The following is a 19,005-nucleotide window of genomic DNA, read 5'->3' on the forward strand; positions in this document are numbered from 1 at the left end:
CCGGCCAGGGCACACAGGAGACGCGCCCATCTGCTTCTCCACCCCTCCCCCTCTCTTTCATCTCTGTCTCTTCCCCTCCTGCAGCAAGGCTCCATTGGAGCAAAGATGGCCTGGGCGCTGGGGATGGCTCCTTGGCCTCTGCCCCAGGCGCTAGAGTGGCTCTGGTCCTGGCAGAGCGACGCCCGGGAGGGGCAGAGCATCGCTTCCTGGTGGGCAGAGCGTCAGCCCCCTGGTGGGCGTGCCGTGTGGATCCCGGTCAGGCGCATGCGGGAGTCTGTCTGTCTCTCCCCGTTTCCAGCTTCAGAAAAATACAAAATAAAATAAATAAATAAATAAATAAATAAAACAAATTTGAAATCATTTTTATAAATACCCTATTCAAAAAGAGATATGAACCTTTGATAAGGTTGTCTTATAAAATATTTTGTGTGAAATGAAAACCAGCTGTCAAGAGAACACCTAAAAGTCCATTTGGAATTCTAATAGATTTTTTTTTCTGTGTGTGGACTGCATTGAGTTGAAGGTTCACACGCCTAAAAGTGTGAGTACTCAAACAAATTTTAAAGGCTATAGGCGCCCCAACTTATCAGATTTTAACTTAGTATTAATTGACTGGAATCACAAGAGTATATAGTATTGTGCTGGAATAAACAAGTAACTCAGTGGGAGAGAAAAGAGAGTTCAGAATTTAAAAAGGTAACATGTAAGGTAGCTTAATATTTTAATTCTGTGAGAAAAGGATGGCATCATTGGCTCTCCATTTGGAAGAAAAGTTAGATCTCTCCTACCTTACACTGTAAAAAATTTTAAAGTTTCAAATATTAAAATAAAATATCTCTATAATATTAAAAGAAAATTTTGATAAATATTTTTAATACTTCAGGATGGGGAAACTTTCTTAGTTAAGAGAGTAAACCCTGAAGCCATGAAGAGAGAAATTATATTTGTTTCCTTAAAAACAACATCATTAACAACAAAACCTTCCCAAAGCTAGAGACCACATAAACAAATTGATAAGCCAGGAGAAAACACTTCTAAAATATTTAAAGAAGGATTAATAGCCCATATTTTTTCATTCAGTATATACAGTGTGTCTGTAAAGTCATGGTGCACTTTTGACCGGTCACAGGAAAGCAACAAAAGACGATAGAAATGTGAAATCTGCACCAAATAAAAGGAAAACCCTCCCAGTTTCTGTAGAATGATGTGGCAGCATGTGCACATGTGCAGATGTTGACGTAACACCGTGTATACACCTGAGCAGCCCACGGCCATGCCAGGCGAGATGTGGACAGTACAAAGGAAAGTTCAGTGTGTTCTGTGGCTCGCTAAATTCAAATCCGTGACCAAAGTGCAACATGAATATTGGCGCGTTTATAACGAAGCGCCACCACATAGGCATAACATTACTCGGTGGGATAAGCAGTTGAAGGAAACGGCAGTTTGGTGGAGAAACCCCATTCTGGTAGGCCATTAGTCAGTGACGAGTCTGTAGAGGGTATACGGGATAGCTACCTAAGAAGCCCTAAAAAATCTGTGTGTGAGCCCACATTGAACTGCACTGAATAGGTATGAAACTGGGAGAGTTTTCCTTTTATTAGGTGCAGATTTCACATTTCTATCGTCTTTTGTTGCTTTCCTGTGACCGGTCAAAAGTGCACCATGACTTTATGAACACACTGTACTTACTGAACAGATGTACTATATGTCAGACACTACACTTGGTGTGGGGATACTAAACTAAGCATAATAGGCTAACTTTCCTGATTTATGTGCACTTAGCTTTAAATTCTAGATTAAAACAGGTTCTTAAGGTTGATTTAAAAGAGAAATGGTCCAATAGAAAAATGGGAAGTCTCAGATGAAGAAATAAAAATGACTAAAGGTGAAGATAAGAAAATGCAGGCAAAACATAGCAATAGTATTTCTTGTACATAGGTTGACAGAAGTGAGAATGGTAACATCTACATATGGCCAAAGAGAAGGCAGTAGGCTCATACATGTTGGTAGGAATGTGAATTAATACAATTCATTTAAATATACTGATACTCTTTAGAAATCTGTTCTATCAAAAGTAAATAAAAGCATGGTAGTCAGGTTGTATAAACAAGAAATTTTTTTTTTCATTTTAGAGAGGAAGAAGCATTGCTTTGTTGATCCACTCATCTATGCATTCATTGGTTGATTCTTGTATGCGTACTGACTGGGGATCGAACCCACAACTTTGGCATATTGGGATGACACTCTAACTGTATAGTGCCAGAATGTACTTTTTTTTAGAGAGAGAGAGACAGACAGACAGGCAGACAGGGACAGACAGGAAGGGAGAAAGATGAGAAACATTAACTCAGTTGCGCCACCTTATTTGTTCATTGATTGCTTTCTAATATGTGCCTTGACAGGGTTGGAGATGGCTGGGTGGTAGAAAGTATGAAGAGAAACCTGGAAGAAAAGGCCTAATCAGAAGGGAATAAAGGAACCATTGTTGGGCAAAATAAAAAGAATATACTGAGATCAGAACTTTCTGAGATTAAAACTATAGTTGAAAGAAAAAAGTAAAATCAGAAAATCTGATACTGTTTTTTAAATTGAATATATTGGTGGTGACACTGATTAACATAATAATACAAGTTTCAGGTACCCAATTCTACAACACATCTCTGTACACCATATTGCGTGTTTACCCCCAAATCTAATCTTTAATCATCGCCATTTATCCCCCCTATACCCTCCTCCGTCCCACCCCCCGCAATCCTCACACTATTGTGCATGTCCAGTTTTTTCTTTTTGTCTTTTTTTGCTCAATCCCTCCACCCTCATAAACCAGTCTCCTCTCTAAGAGCTATTAACCCGCTCTAAAAAAAAAAAATCTGATTTTAGTAAGAAGGGAAATGAAAAATAAAATTTATAGTTTTGTGAAGTAATATACTTGAAAGAGAAGAGTATGTGGAGAGAGAATGGTATGAGAGTCAGACTGAGCTTTCAGGACTTTTAGGAGGATGGGTGGGAAACTGAGGGTTTAAAAGATGTTGGAGTAATTATGTAGGAAGAACACCATATGTGAACATTTTATTTACTCTAGGGATGGCTGATGAAGGTGTGGATGTCTAGATTTATTTTTAAAATAGGAAAGTACTTTAGTCTGCAAATTTTAAAACATATTTTGACAATAGGCACTATATCTCTTTTCCTCTCCCCATACAATGTCATGCAATAAACAGTAAATAATTGCTGAATGAGGTAAAGTCATATGGAACATAGGGTTCCAAGAAGTGAATTAAGCATATTGGGCTAAGTTTACAATTATTTTTGAGCATATGGTTCTCATTAATCTAAAAATCCATTAAGTTTTCATAATAAGACAACTTGATGACAATATTTCCAGTAAATATTTATGGAGTGAATACACTAATTTTTAAAAATTACATTTTTTTTAGAGCAAAGCTTGTAAATACCGTATTTCCCCATGTATATGATGCTCCTATATATACGACACACCTTAATTTGGGGGCCATGAAATTTGAAAAAATATGTATTACATAAAGTTATAGAACTCAAATTTTATTCATCATAAATTCATACAACTTCTCATCACTGTCAAAACTCCCATCCATTAGCTTGTCCTCATCTGTTGATTAATCATTGTCTTCAACGAGTGCAGAAAGAAGCACGAAAAAGCAGGAAATGCAAGTAAAAAATCTACAGCTACTGTGTAAGACACACCCAGTTTTTATACCCTCCCTTTTTTTGATAAAAGGTGCGTCTTATACATGGGGAAATATGGTACATAAATTTCAAGGCTCTATTATTAATGAAATCTTTTAAATGAAATACTGCATTTGTTGTCTTAAATATTTTGGATGCAATAACCTTTAAAACATCAATTGATTACCAAATGCCTTTCTCTCTTTTTTTTACTAGTGGAATGAAACCGTTGAGCTTTTTCGCACTAGGATGCCTTTACGGAAACATCGCTGTCGTTTCAAAAGTTACGAACGCTGCTTCACGGCGGCTGAAGCTGTGGACTGGCTACATGAGCTGCTGAGGTGCAGCCAAAACTTTGGTCCTGAAGTGACCCGCAAACAAACGGTGCAGCTGCTAAAAAAATTCCTGAAGAATCATGTTATTGAAGACATCAAGGGAAAGTGGGGTCAGGAAGATTTTGAAGATAATGGGCATTTATACAGGTAACAGCAACCAGTAAACCCTGAAGGGGAGGAAACGTGGATCTGGTCAGTGTTGAAACTTCCTCTGGGAAAGAATCTACCTTGTCCCTTGGAGGGATGCTTCCCCTGTGCTGTGTTGATCTGAATGTGTTGTTACTGTATAACCATTTGCAGCTTTGTATTTTTCCTAGAGAATCTGAAAAAGGTTAGCAGTAGCTCTGGGTTGGCCTGTGTATACAATGAGAGGCGTGTATTCAAGGGCACCAGTGGCAAAGTGGGTCTGATATTTAAGCAGAACTCAGGGCTCATGTGAAGATTGTACTAGAAGTCCCTGATGTCTCACATTAACCCTCACTGTATGTCTGCTTTTTCTCATTTTGCTCATGTTACAGTATTTTTTTTATTATTGGACACTTAGCACCAGGTAATCTGAAGGAAATGGATGTCTCTCTGCTTATGCGTCCATGCCCACTGCTGGCTAGGCTGTTACTGCCCGAGGTGGAAGGGACCTACCTACCTAAGATTCTGGGAATGGGAGGAGACTAACAAGGAATGAAGCCCCACAAGTCCAGAAAAGAGGAACTGTTGAGTAAGCTACAGAGAGGCCTATCAAAATGCTAAGAAACGAGAGGGATTTAAAAAAATGGAGAATATGGGCTTCTAATATTTGCTTTCTTTTACTCCAGAATAATAAGGAATTGAGTCTTCATCTGTTTTCAAATCTAATCTGCCTCTCGCTCCTAATCTACCTTGTCTGCTCTTTGTAACTTGGCTGTGAGCAGCAGCACTGCAAAAAGAGCAGCCTGCCCCCAGAAAAGTAAGGAATCCTCTTACAACACATTTCGTGGGGGCATCTGGGGACCATGCAGACACCTGGCTTTGAGTAGAGAAAACCTGACTCTCCAACCTGAAACATTTCTTTGGCTTCTTTGAGATGAGCTGCTGAGGAAGGTTGCAGAGCAAGGAGAGGGTGCCAAGGCCAAGACCACACATTGCTGTACGTTTGGAATCTAATTTCCTCACAGTTTCATAGCCGTCTTCAGCTTCTACATATCAAGATTATCATCTAGGCAATTAGTTGTTTCTCCATTCGGCAGTTATTTCTGGCTTGCTGATCCAACTTTTAATTAGGGTTGTGCGTGATGTTAGACTATTCTGAGATCACAGTGCTTATTAGCATCAGGCAGTAGAAACTCTAGCACTGGTTCCACATGCCGCATTTCATTGGGGATTCTTCAGTGATTATTTCTCTTGGGAAACTCGAATTGCTTGTTTCCCATCAAGATTTAGGCAACACACTGCTAAAATATTGTTTGATGAGTCACTTCCAACCTGTTCCATTGTGACCTTAAATGGGGTGCCTCTCATTGAGTCCTGAGGCTTTAAGCGTCATCAGAACTGGAAAATAGGACCAGACTCTAGGAGCTAACTGCCCAGCGCTGACTGAGAGCGTGTGCCCTTCAATATGAAGACTTCCTCACGTCTCCCCTTTAAAAAACAAGAGTGCACGCACAGATTAAATTTGTCCATGAAATAATGATTCTCCCTACCCCCCAGTAGTTTCTCCTATGGAATACTGTGAGTCATAATGGAAGCAGTATTTTCTTTTATTGTTTACCATCTGGAAACTCAGTCTTCCCTTCTCCTGAGTGGAAGTTTTATAAATTAACCCCTGATGTGTGATGTTCTCAGATTAATCTGGGATGTAATCTATGCAGACATGTAAATCACTTGTTCAGGAGGCATTTGTGTGGAGGCAGCTGTTGCTCACAGACAGCTTCTGGGACTGGTGCTGAGCACCATCTTGATCACATGCCAGTGCTCCCTGGAAGAGTGGGGGTCCCTGCCCCACCAGCTCCATTTCCAGTGCTGCTTGCAGTTAAATAAGTCCTAGAGCGAATTACAGTGAATGCACACAAGGGAGATTAGGAGGTAGAGGCAGATTAGGTTTGAGACGTGATGGAGAACCAATACGGTAAAGAAATTCCAGAACATGTTTCTAAATATCAGGCTTTATGGAAGAGGAGACTTTATTAGTAGGATCAAGACAAGAATGCACACCTGAGAGTTCTTAATGGGAAGAAAAGAATGAGAATTCTAGAGCAACTATGAGTGCCAGACTTGTATAATCTTCATTTAACTCAATACCTATAGATGTAGGTAGCATCCTAATTTTAAAGTTTAAGGAAGGAATAGGCCAAAGTCATTAACTTTTCTAGTCACTCAGCTAGTACTGATAGTACTGAGAGAGTCAGGATTTGAATTGAGGTCTCTTTTTCTGAAACCTATGTTCTTGTGTTATACCACTCTGCTCCCATTTTCATGACATGAGGGTGACTTGCTTTCTAAATAAATTAGTGAATGAGTAAACACACAGAATAGTAAACAAACATTTGGTGTAGTCATCACATGCTTAGATTCACAGAGTTCTAGTAATGTATTATTATGCAATATGTATTAAATGATCAGTTGTCTTTCAAGAGGTTCTCAAATAAAGGGGGTAAGGTAACCATAATTAACCTAAATATTTATATAAATATTGTAGGGGATCAGTGGTTTCCTGGGTCTGTGAAATACAGAAAGGCATAGTTAGAGGGAGCTACATGAAATATAAAGGCTCATATAGTATGTTTTAAAGATAGATTATATACACACATATTTTATAATAACGGTGAGTTAAACTTTTATTTTGAAACATGTCACATTTTATTTTTTAAAAAATGTCATGTTCTGTGACTGCATTTATATTTGTTAACTGTGATTTTTTTTCTCAAGAATCAAAGAGAAGTATAGTAGAAGGAAATTATGAATTTTAGTATGTAAGAAAGGAAGGCAAGATCCTAATATCTGATGTTCATAATAATCAGAAGAGAAGCTGCAGGGAAGGGCCCAGTTATTTACTGAGCCACTTCTTTCCTGTTCTAATATAGGTGACTAGAAAGAGTTCTGGATTTGCTTCTCGTGAAGACAATTTTAGATTTCACTGAAGGGAACTCCGAGTTGAGTCAGATGCTATCATTTGTGTCTAACAAGGCTTCTGATGAGAGCCAGTTATACTATCTTGTATTTTTCTAAGAAATTTCAATTTATGAAGCAGTTTCCTCATGATTTATTTGATTTTCATGACAACCCTGTGAGATGGGCAAGGTGGGTACTTCATCCTCGGAGAACGCAGACATTTTTCTCTTTGAAACATCTAAATAAAATACCAGGAATGTTCTAGTTAAAGAAATTTTGTGGTGATCATTGAACCTCTCCATTTATGTATGTGAACAGACAATTATGTAGGATTATTTAAACCTGATGTATTGGGTTATATAAAAGTAGAAGTGTGTAATGTGGAAAATACTTGCTTTGGACTGTTTAACGAGGAAAGTGGCCTCGTGTATGTCTTTAGCAGGTTGGGGTCTTGGGTCTGGAGCCTACACCTGACCCTCCCTTGACTTGCTGTCACTACTGATGCTGGCCTCGCTGGGTACTTGCAACCGAGCCAGTGGTCACAGAGGGGCCTTCACTGGCTCAGCTGTAGTGGTTTAGAGCTAATGTGAAGGGAACCATTTTCTTTTTATTCTCCTACCTCTCTCTGTTCCTCTTGTTCTGTTTCTACCTCTCTGTGTATCACTCTCATGTTCTCTTCTTTTCCCTTTCCTTTTTCTCCTACTTCATTTTTCTCTCTTCTTTCTGTTTCTTTTCCCTCATAATTAGCTTTTATTCCTGGTCTATTTCCAAAATACTGATTTTGATTTGAAAATAAATGTTTTTATGTAGATATTGTCAACTTTATTGGCTACTGTCACTTTAACTGTTCTTAATTTAGAAAACAGAGGAATCATGCTACCTAGCTTTAAGAATTACTATGTATAAAGCCACAGTAATGAAGACTGGTGTTGGTGAAGGGATAGACATAGGTCAATGGAACAGAAGAGTCCAGAAACACACACAGATATGACCAATTGATTTTTGACAAAGTTGTAAAAGTAATTTAAAGGAAAAAGAGTAGTCTTTTCAGTAGTGGTGTTGGGACAATCGGATATTTATCCTCTCTATACAAAAACAAAGAACCTCAACCTACGCCATGCACTTGATACAAAAAATACAAAGTGAATCATAGATTTAAATGTAAAACTACAAAATTTTAATAAAAAAGGAGAAAATCTTTATGTCCTGGGGTTAGGAAAAAATGTTCTTAAACATTGATACCAAAAGCGTGATTTATAAAAGAAATAAAAACATGATAAATTTGACTTCAAAATTATTAACTTTTGCTCTGTGAAGGACACTTAAGAGGATGAAAAGACAAACTGCAGATGGGGAGAAACTATCTGCAAACCACAGAAATGACAATGAATTGGTATCAAGAATATATAAAGAGCTCACAAAACTCAACAGTGAAAATACCAATTAAATGAACAGAATGCTTGAACATGCACTTAGCCAAAGACAACCAGATAGCAAATAAACACTTCAAAAACTGTTTAGCATATTAGCATTAGGGAAATGCAAATTAAAACCATGACAAGATATCATTGCATATCTATTAGAATGGCTAAAACAAAAATACAATATCAAGAGCTGTTGAGGATGAAATCTCATTTATTGCTGGTGGGAAGCATAGGTTGGAAGTCACTCTAGAAATCAGTTTGGCAGGGTTTTTTTTGTTTGTTTGTTTAAGTTCAATATATTCTTACACTATGACTCAGTATTCCTGCTCCTGGGCATTTACTCTAGAAAAATGAAAACTTGTCATTACACAAATCTTATACATTAATATTTACAGCAGCTCTGTTAATAATCCTCAGTAGCTAAATACAAACCAAATGTTCTTCAGTGAATGAATGGGTAAACATTGTATATCTGTACAACTGAATGCTACTATGTGTTGAGAGTGGTGGTGCAGTGGGAGGGTGTGACTATAAAATGAAAGCGGGAGGGAATTTTTTTGTTGGGGAATAATGAAACTGTTCTGTTTCCTGACTATGGTGGTTATACAAATGTGCAAAAATTGATAGAACTGTACACACACGCACACACGTGCATGTGCCCACACACAGACTAGTTTTACTATATGCTAATATAATTTTTAATGCTAGAGATTTGAAAATCTCTATTTGTGCCTCTAGTGAAAGAAATCTGAATTTACATTGTTTTAGGTATGTGGCCTCTTAGTCATTTTCAGTGGCCTGGAAAAAATTCTTCATTACTACCCTTCGGATCTTTTGAAGGAACTGTTTTAGGAGCACCTTCAAGTTATTGGACTATTGGCTCCCTCTAGTGGACATCCTTGTTTTAATAGTAAAAGCTCAGAATGTGTGCCTGTGATTTTTTTCTTGTGTTTTTGTTCATTTCATCAGGTGCTAGGTTCCTGTTCTATAATAGTTGGATAAATTCCTTAGCCTTCTTAGGCATTAGTGGAGTTTTCTTTTCATCTATAAAATGACAAAGATGAACTATATATACCTTTAAGGATTTTGTAAATTCCAAACTTTATGATTCCAGATATTGAGTACATAATCATGTTTCTCATTCTAAGGCTATGAGGGAGATAAAAAGGAAATATAACATGGTTCTCTTTCTCTTTAACTTTTCAGCTTGTTTTGATAGTTTATACACATGGAAAAAAAGACAATAACAGAACCAAGACAGTATTTAATCAATTAACTCAAACAAACCTGTAACAAACAGTGAATTAGAGGTGCTATAGTGGTGGTCCTTGGGATGACACATCTATTTTGTTTGACTGGTATAGTGTTTGGTCATTAAAATTTTATCTAATTTTTATTTTGAATATTTTGTGAAAGTAATACTTTAATGTGGTTCAAAATTTACAAAGTAAAAAGAATATATATAATAAAAAAATCTCCCTTCCACCTCTCTTCCCCAGCCACCTAGGTTTCTCCCCCCAAAGCACCTAATGCTAATAGCTTCTAACACAGTGATTTAAAAAATTATGAACCTGAGCCTGAGCCTGACCAGGCGGTGGCGCAGTGGATGAGCGTCGAACTGGGACACAGAAGACTCAGGTTCAAAACCCTGAGGTCGCCAGCTTGAGCATGGGCTCATCTGGTTTGAGCAAGGCTCACCAGTTTTGGCCCAGGGTCACTGGCTTGAGCAAGGGGTCACTTGGTCTGCTGTAGCCTTCCGGTCAAGGCACATATGAGAAAGCAATCAATGAACAACTAAGGTGCTGCAGCGAAGCATTAATGCTTCTCATCTCTCTCCCTTCCTGTCTGTCTGTCCCTATCTGTTCCTCTCTCTGTCTCTGTCACCCCCTCCCCCCAAAAAAATTATGAACCTGAAAGTCTTTAGATGGGGCAAACGCATTCCAGTTGCCATACTTTCCACCATTTCTCTACATTACACCTGACTGTCTCATGACTATGTTGTCTGTCTGGCCAGTGCAGGAATTGTGTCTGTGATCTACTCAGTGGGATGGGATAGTGAGTCCTTATGGAGGAGGTAGTGGAGGTCTTCAGCCTGAGTCCTGAGAATGGGGTAGGATCTGAGTGAGAAGGGATGGGAAGGAAGATGATATTTCAGGTGATAAGAGTGGCAAGACCGAGGCTCTCAGAAATGCACGCCAGCTCTGTTGGGAGAACAAGGAGACTGACCTGGCTGAGGAAGTTGTTTTAGGTCAGGATGTCATAGGGATGCATTTGATGGAGTTTTTTAAATACCTGTCTGTGGAGTAGACTTTTATTTTAAAAAAGACAAGGCAGTCAAGGTTAGTGTTTTGAATAGGAATAGGAATAAAGTCTGCGTTCTCGAATAGAGTTAATTGAATAGTAGTAGGATAGACATTTGACATTTTTTTTAAAATTTTTTTATTACCAAGCATTTAAAACTTTCTTATTTTGTGGAATTTTTGTTTATATGAACCATGATGGGAGGCAGGGCCCTGTTCCTACCAGTGGAAGCCTCAGTAGATGAGATACTCCCTCTTAGGGTGCAGAATTGTGTTGGTATGTTCCTACCTAGAACTTTGAACCTTGAGTGAGGGATGCAGAGAGGAAGGAACAGCCTGGAGTTCCTTGTGATGGTGGTGGCGGTCAGCAGGAGCAAGGGCAGAGGTCACGGAGGTGGAGGCGGCCAGGCGCCAGGTGCCAGCAGTGCCTTTCACACTAGACTGTCACTGGGTTCCTGTGCTGCATGCTGCTGTGGCCTCCTTTTCCCCTCGTCCTGACATTTTTCTCTCTTTTTTCTTAATTTCTTTTTCTTTTTTTATTGATTTGAGATAGAGAAAGAGGAAGGGAGGGAGAGAGAAAATCATGAATTTGTTGTTTCACTTATTTATGCATTGATTGATTCTTATATGTGCCTTGACCAGAGATTGAACCCACAACCTTGGCCTGCAGGGACAATGGTCCAACCAACTGAGCCTACCAGTCAGGGCCTTTTTTCTCTTTTATTTATTTTTTCTTTTCCTAATCCTGATTCTCCAGCTCTCCTGTTGATTTTGTGACTTCTTTGGACATTTTCAAGTTTCTTTCTGGTTAAATTAGCCAGAATTGGTTTCTGTCACCCAGAACGCAGCCTTGATATAACAAGCAATGCCTGCAGAGGGAGAAAAACGGGAGCAACTTTTGGGTCCTAGGAAATAGTGCCAGGATTTTTGTGTGTATATGGACTGACCAAAAGCTAAGCAACAGATCCGAAAGAACTGAGGCAGTCAGAGATACTGAATCAGACGTATTCCAGCTGAGGATCCTGGTAGTCCCTGAGGACAGGAGCATAGTTCATGAAGGGTAAGTAGTAGGCTGGTTACACTTGGGCCCTGGGCTGTAAGTTCTCATTTGGGCTGTTAAGTCCCATTGATTCTGAGGTTACATTACCGCTGCCATCATTGCGTGTAAAAAATGCCAGTACATGTAGGTATGTAAAATAATGCATTGAAATAGACTGTCCTGACTCAGAAAAAGCAGTTCCTGATAAACTTTTTGTTTTGTAACATTTTTTAAGGCTTTTTGAGGATTAGTTTGTAAGGATTTCATGATTTATTTTTCTATCCTGGCCCTTCATTTGTGGTCTTCTTCATTCCTGCATTTCATGTTCTCTGTCAGGTTTCTGTATCCCTTTCCCTAATAGTTGTTTGATGTACTCAGTCTTTGCCAGCTTGCCCTTGAAAATCCTTTCTTTAAACCTGACCTAGGTTTCTTTCCTGGGAGTTCATGGTGCCTGGTGATTATCGTTAATAGGGAATGGAGCAATGGCTCACTGAGCGCTCCCCTTGTAGATGAAGAGAATGTGGATTGGATTTCTCAAATACTGTTCATCTTGAAACAAAACAATAAAGATCATGTAGGTACCAATCAGTTTTTCTCAGTTAATCCTAAACCATAACATTCTGAGAGTAGTGGAAATGTGCCTTGAGATATAAGACCACGTTTATAAAAGTCCTCGAAAAGTGAGGGTGTTGCACTCTGGATTTGAGGAGTTTATAAACTTGCAAAGTAGAAGTGGGAGAGGCCAAACAAATGTTTTATGTGAGTATCAGAAAGTATAGTCTATTTAAACCTCTTTATGCCAATGATGTCCAGTGAGCATTTTACCAGTTGCTTGGTTAATACTTATGCTCTGGCTTTTCTTAGAGCAGTTCCATGTTCTTTGGGGTCAATGTTAATTAGATCTTACATATGCTGTGTCTCTCCATTGTCCTCCATTCCTGCTTCCTTTTCCTTTCTCAAGCATTGTGGAGTGCCTGCTTATGCCACACTAGAAACACTTTGGATGCATGACCCTATCTTCAGTTAAAAGTTTAGATAGGAAGACAGGTAAGTCAGAATTCATTGTCACAAATGCCACTTGAAGGATGTGAATTTGGTGTTGTTGAAGGACTAGGGAATCAACTTTGCTTGAGTCAGTCAGCAACTCTTTTGGGATAAGTGCTTGCCAGGCAAGGAGAGGAGAGGTTGATCAAGGTAAGGGGATTTGCTAATAAAAGGCATCATCATGTCACAAATGAGCTGGAGTATATAAGAACATGTCTGTCATTATGCAGGGAGTGCTGGTAGGAAAGGTAGTGAAAGAATTTGCTCTTACCTCTGCCCCACACCCAGCACAATGCCTCGTATTTATTTATTTATTTATTTATTTATTTATTTATTTATATTTTTGTATTTTTCTGAAGCTGGAAACGGGGAGAGACAGTCAGACAGACTCCCGCATGCACCCGACCGGGATCCACCCGGCACTTCCACCAGCGGCGACGCTCTGCCCACCAGGGGGCGATGCTCTGCCGCGACCAGAGCCACTCTAGCGCCTGGGGCAGAGGCCAAGAAGCCATCCCCAGCGCCCGGGCCATCTTTGCTCCAATGGAGCCTTGGCTGCGGGAGGGGAAGAGAGAGACAGAGAGGAAGGGGGGGGGTGGAGAAGCAAATGGGCGCTTCTCCTATGTGCCCTGGCCGGGAATCGAACCCCGGTCCCCCACACGCCAGGCCGACGCTCTACCGCTGAGCCAACCGGCCAGGGTATTTGCCTCGTATTTATTGAGAAAAGTTCAAAGGTTAGTAAGTGAAGTTTCCTCCCCCCCCCCCCCCCGGAAAGAAGTTAAACAGTAATCACCCCACCTCTATTCCTGAGTTAGTGGCTCAGTCATTTCCCACATCAAATAAGCATAGCTGAGTAATGGAGAAGCTGTAAACAAGCACAGGGTTTATATATAGTGAGGCATACCTGGGTTTGATTCCCTGCTCTGAGTTTCTGCTGTCCATGTGATCTTAGGCAAATTGCTTATACTCTGAACCTCCATTTCCTCATCTACAAAGTAAGGAAGCTAACATTTCTGTCTTGAGGGTATCACTGGTCTCATCAGACCAGTGCTCAGCAAACTTGTTCTGTAAAGGGCAGATAGTAAATGTTTGTGGGTCAGCCCTCCTCAGACGCACTGCCTGACTGCTGTTGCAGGGTGAAAGCAACCACGGAGCACATGTAAGGGACTGGGCATGACTGTGTTCCAGTAAAACTTCAGTAATTAAAGCAAGTGGGAGGGTTTGGCCTGCAGGCTGTGATTGCTTACTCCTGCCCTAGACTAAGTTTCTAGGGCAAGAACTGGTATTAATTCTTGTATCTCTGTTACCTTGATAGAAGGCGCCTAAATTGTTTGAAGTGATGTGAAGTCATCACACATAGATGAGTGCAAAGTACTAGAAGATTCTTTTAGTTTAGACCCTCCGAGAAGAGAAGGAGATGCCAAGATGAACCTCTATATTGCAGGTGACTTAATGCCAGTGTCCTGGGTCACCTGAAGGGAGAAAGGGAAAAGGACAGGAATTGGGGATAGCCTTCAGATCATGATGCAGATCTGCCCTCTGTGAAATAGAGAGGGGAAGAATTGGATAGCAGACCACAGGGTGCAGTTCTGAGAAAGTGTAGGCCAGCCTGACGAGGAGTCCTGGGCAGAGGTTGTCTGCTTAGAGGAGTCCCGTGTCTTCTGTTAGGGTTGGCCAGCTCCAGGAGCTTCACTGTGCCTACTCATGTGTGGGTGCTTCCTGGGAGAAGCATGGAAGGAACAGCAGCTACATATTGGAGTTTGTTGGGTTCCTGAAGGGAGATCGAGGCTGTGCACCTCCGTGGCCAGCACAGTCCGTTTCTCATGCGGCCCAGATCTGCTTCACAGGGCTTTCTTCCCACGCTGGTCTAGGGAGATGGAAATTACTAGGAAGAATAGTGTTGCTGCAGCCGGTCTAATGGCTACACTAGTGCTCATCCTCTCTCTCTTCACACTCCATGCAAATTTCCTCACCCTCACCTCACCTTGGCAGGCTTTGGCTGGCTTACCTGGTAGTGTGACCCAAAAGTTCATTTCTGAGAGTCGGAACCCTGGATAACTGTGCACCTCTTAGGCAGTGTTTCTGCACATGCCTGTTACAGTGCACAGGAAGTACCAAGAGCTGCCACAAGTTTCCTTCCTCTACAGCAGTGCTGGTCAACCTGGTCCCTCCTGTCCACTAGTGGGCGTTCCAGCTTTCATGGTGGGCGGTAGCGAAGCAACCAAAGTATAAATAAAAAGATAGATTTAACTATAGTAAGTTGTTTTATAAAGATTTATTCTGCCAAACTTAGCAAAAATCCGACATAAAGTACTTAGTAAGTAATTATTATTATGTGCTTAACTTGCTGTAACTCTGCTTTATAAATTTTATAAAGTAAAGTTACTTCCCTACTTTATAAATCACCATTACTGTGGAACTGGTGGGTGGTTAGAAAATTTTACTACTAACAGAGATACAAAACTGGGCGGTAGGTAGAAAAAGGTTGACTACCCTGCTCTACAGGGTCAGAGCAGCCTGCCCGCTTTCTGCTGGTCAGGATCAGTCCCTGCTGCTCCCTGCCACCCGGCGTCCACAGTGCCCCTCTGTGTTTCCTGGCAAGAGCACTCACTCTGTAGGGGGCAGGACCTCTAGTTGTGGGATTGGGTCATTGGGAGGCCTGGAACCGGGTGCTTCTACCCCATGGTTGTTGGCCATGTATTCATATGTGTGTGGGAAACAGTACCGTGGAGTCCCATATGTCCAGCTTGTCTCCATGACAACACTATCTAGATTACATTAGGTTTATAATAAATCTTGAAATCTGGTAGCGTGTACCCTGACTTTGCTCTATTTCAAAATTGTTTTGGCTATTCTAGTTCTTTTGTATTTTCACATGAATTTAGAATCAGTTTGCTTATCCTACAAAACTTTCTGTTGAGGTTTTGAGTGAAACTGTGGAATCTGCAGATCAGTTTACGGAGATTTGACAAATTAACAAAATTGAGTCTTTCAAGTAATGAACATGGTTTATCTCTCAGTTTCTTTAGATTTTCAATCTCTCAGCTTTGTTTAGTAGCTTTAAGTACAGACTCTGCACAAGTTTTGTTAGATTTAGACCTAAGTAAGTTTATGATTTTTGGTGTTAATGAAATGATGGTTGTTTGCCCTGTAAATCTTGTATATTTTTTTAGAAGTCGTCAGTAATTTATATATTTTCTTCTATCGCAAAAGGAATTTGTTTTCTAAATATTTATTGCTTATCTGAAGTAGGATTAGCTTGCAGATTGGATCATATCTCTTTCCTTCTTAAAAATACTTATTTGATCCTTTACTCATAATGTAATCTTTATCCACATAGAATAAGAGATGATTTCTGAGCTGGGAGTTTAGAGGCTTCCTTAGTTTGACAATTAATTATTTTTCTTTGTCTCTCATTCTTTTTCCCTTGAATACTTTATGATCCTAATATACTTTCAAGTAGTATTGTGAAATGCAATCAATAGCAGTTTTTCAGCATTTAAATGATATAATGTTATTAGCATTACTGGGCTGAAAAAATATGTTGAATGGGTACAGAGTACATTGAAACCCAGCAAATTGCTCTGAGTTTGCCTAACCGATGGGTTTCTGGGAAATGGCGGTCTCAGGCCACTCCTACAGTAATCACTGCCTGGTTGGCTTTTCTATACAAAGGCAAAGTGGCAGACTCAGGCTGGCAAGAGCTCTGTAGATGCTGCAGATTTCTGCTGATGCTACAGGAATAATTTCAGTATATAATATTTGGACAGGAGTTTAAGTCATTGTGTCCTCTGTCATTTATGACTCAGAAAATTTATTGAAATTATAAACTATGTTTTACTTGTGGTTTAGATGCCGTAGAGTATTTTTGTTGATTGATTAGATAATGAATTCTAATGTGTTTCAAGTAAATTTATCAAAAGATAGTAGTTCTATTATAGATTGTTTTCTAATTTTTTTGCAACCAATATTTGGCAGTAGAGGTGGCAGTAGGAGACGTGGGTTGTTTCGTTGGATGATTAGCTATAGCAGCACCTTTTCTAGCCTCAGTGTACAAGTGTGGAGTTTGTACTAGATCATTTCTAAGGGACTTTAAATTCTGGAGTCCATGATCATGTTAGGATTAAATTTATAATTTATAAAGCAAAAGCCCACTAGAGGGAGCTCTGTTCTTTTTAAAAATGTTTTCAAACAGTTTTATTGAAAAATAGATCTTCCATAGAAGAATGTATAAATTGTAGTTGATCACTTTATATAGGAATGAGAAAATGAACACCTGTTTACCCACACTTTGCATCTTTTCCTCAGAGGTCATCAATATCCTGATTTCTGTTTTAGTTTTACTGTTGCTTCTCTTTATTGTTTTAACACCTATGCATGTATCCTTAAACAATATATTGATTTGTTTCTGAAATATTTTTCTGTTTTGACCTTTATATAAAAGATATCAAAGAGTAAATGTTCTTCTCTGACTTGTTCTTTTATTTCTCATAATTTTTGAAATTCCTTCATGATGATATGTTTATTACAATTCATGGAATTTCCTCATCTATTCAATATATTCTATTTTGTTATATCAGTTCTCTTGTTAGTGGTGATTTGGGTTGCTTTCAGTTTTTTGCTGTTATAAACAATGCCCCCATGAACATTTGTGGACATCTTTCATTTTGCACATGTGGAAGTTTCTTTAGGAGAGCCAGAATTCCTTGAAGTGGAATTAGTTTAGGGGATTTGCCCATGTTCAACTTTACTAGGTAATGCCAAACTATTTTCTGTGGTGGATTTGCTAATTTTTATTCCAATAGTAGAAAATATTTGATACTGACTGCCTTAAGTTTTACCCATCTGGTACATGTAAAATGCTGTCTCCTTGTGATGTTATTTTGATGGCTTATATATTTTATTTTACTCATGGTTTTATTGTCAAAAAGTTAGAAAAAGTTCATCTGACAGTTTGCCCATTACCCATATGCAAGATAATTTACTTCCAAGATGTTCTTTCTCTGCTTACAAACATGTGACTTTGTGCTTCTTGGCCCCTCTGTTTCTGCATGAGGTTTCATCCTCTGGGGCATCTCTGCATGGGTTGTGCTTGTGGCAAGATGGTCTTAGGGTACTGCTGTTCTCTGTTGCAGGAATTATAATATATATGCAGTATTGGATGAGAATGCAAGGCTGTGTAGGAGTGTGTTTGTGTGTGTGTGCACACACGCTATACTTTGGCTGGAAATAGTACTTTGTTGTGATTGTTGGTGCCTAAGAAGCAGGATTAGAATTCTGTAAACCAGGCTCTACTTAAGAACTAGGGTAACTTTCACTGGCTTTAGGGTTTCATTTAAGTTGTAGTTTGGAATCATTGGAAATAACTGTCTTGGTAACTTAATACTAAAAATTTAAGGTATCTTTTAGTTTATTTATCTTTAACTTGATTTAATTATTGCAGACCTCATTTTTTCCCTACTGACTCAAAACTAACCTTTCAAGTCAGTTACTGGATTTTGGATATACTTTACAGAGAAAACAAAACTCAGCTTTTCTCTATCAGTTATCTTTTTTCAAGTCTATTGTGACTGCTTTTGAAATGTTTCTCCATAGTACTCTTTATTTGTGATTCTCCTAATTCACCTCAATAAAACTTTCCTTGTAAACTAGATATTTAAAAATTCCTTAGTTCTGCATTTGCTTTAGGAATAAGATCTTTATAATTTATTTGATTATATTTCCTATGAATATCATGGACAAAATTTTAAGCCTTTATTTTGGCTTAAATAAATAAAACGTCAAAATAGTAAGTTAATTGCCTACTGACATCTATGTCATCATTAAGAACTGAAGTCAAACAAAAAGAAAAGGAAGAAAAAAGAACTGGAGTTTTACATTGCTTTATAAGGCAATGCAATGCAGTGTACTGTTTTCTAACAGGCTAACAGAAAAAGATCCTCTAAGGAAAATATGTATTTATAACCATTCTGTTCTTCTTGATCAGGTATGGTCTAGGCAAGTTTAAAGAGAGTTACTGTGTTTCCCCGAAAATAAGACAGTGTCCCATAATAATTTTTGCTCCTAAAGACGCA

The 19,005-nt window shown here is 39.2% G+C and overlaps 1 protein-coding gene across 1 annotated transcript in view; it reads left to right on the forward strand.

The window, feature by feature from the left end:
• Positions 1-19,005, forward strand: part of DEPDC1B (DEP domain containing 1B) — a 101,051-nt gene that overhangs the window by 4,912 nt on the left and 77,134 nt on the right. Inside the window, exon 2 of the mRNA XM_066242777.1 lies at positions 3,922-4,187. Within this exon, the coding sequence (XP_066098874.1) occupies positions 3,922-4,187 (266 nt within the window). The remainder of the gene's footprint in view (positions 1-3,921; positions 4,188-19,005) is intronic.

Source organism: Saccopteryx bilineata, chromosome 1 (genome assembly GCF_036850765.1).
Source record: "Saccopteryx bilineata isolate mSacBil1 chromosome 1, mSacBil1_pri_phased_curated, whole genome shotgun sequence".
In the NCBI taxonomy this organism is placed as follows: Eukaryota; Metazoa; Chordata; class Mammalia; order Chiroptera; family Emballonuridae; genus Saccopteryx; species Saccopteryx bilineata.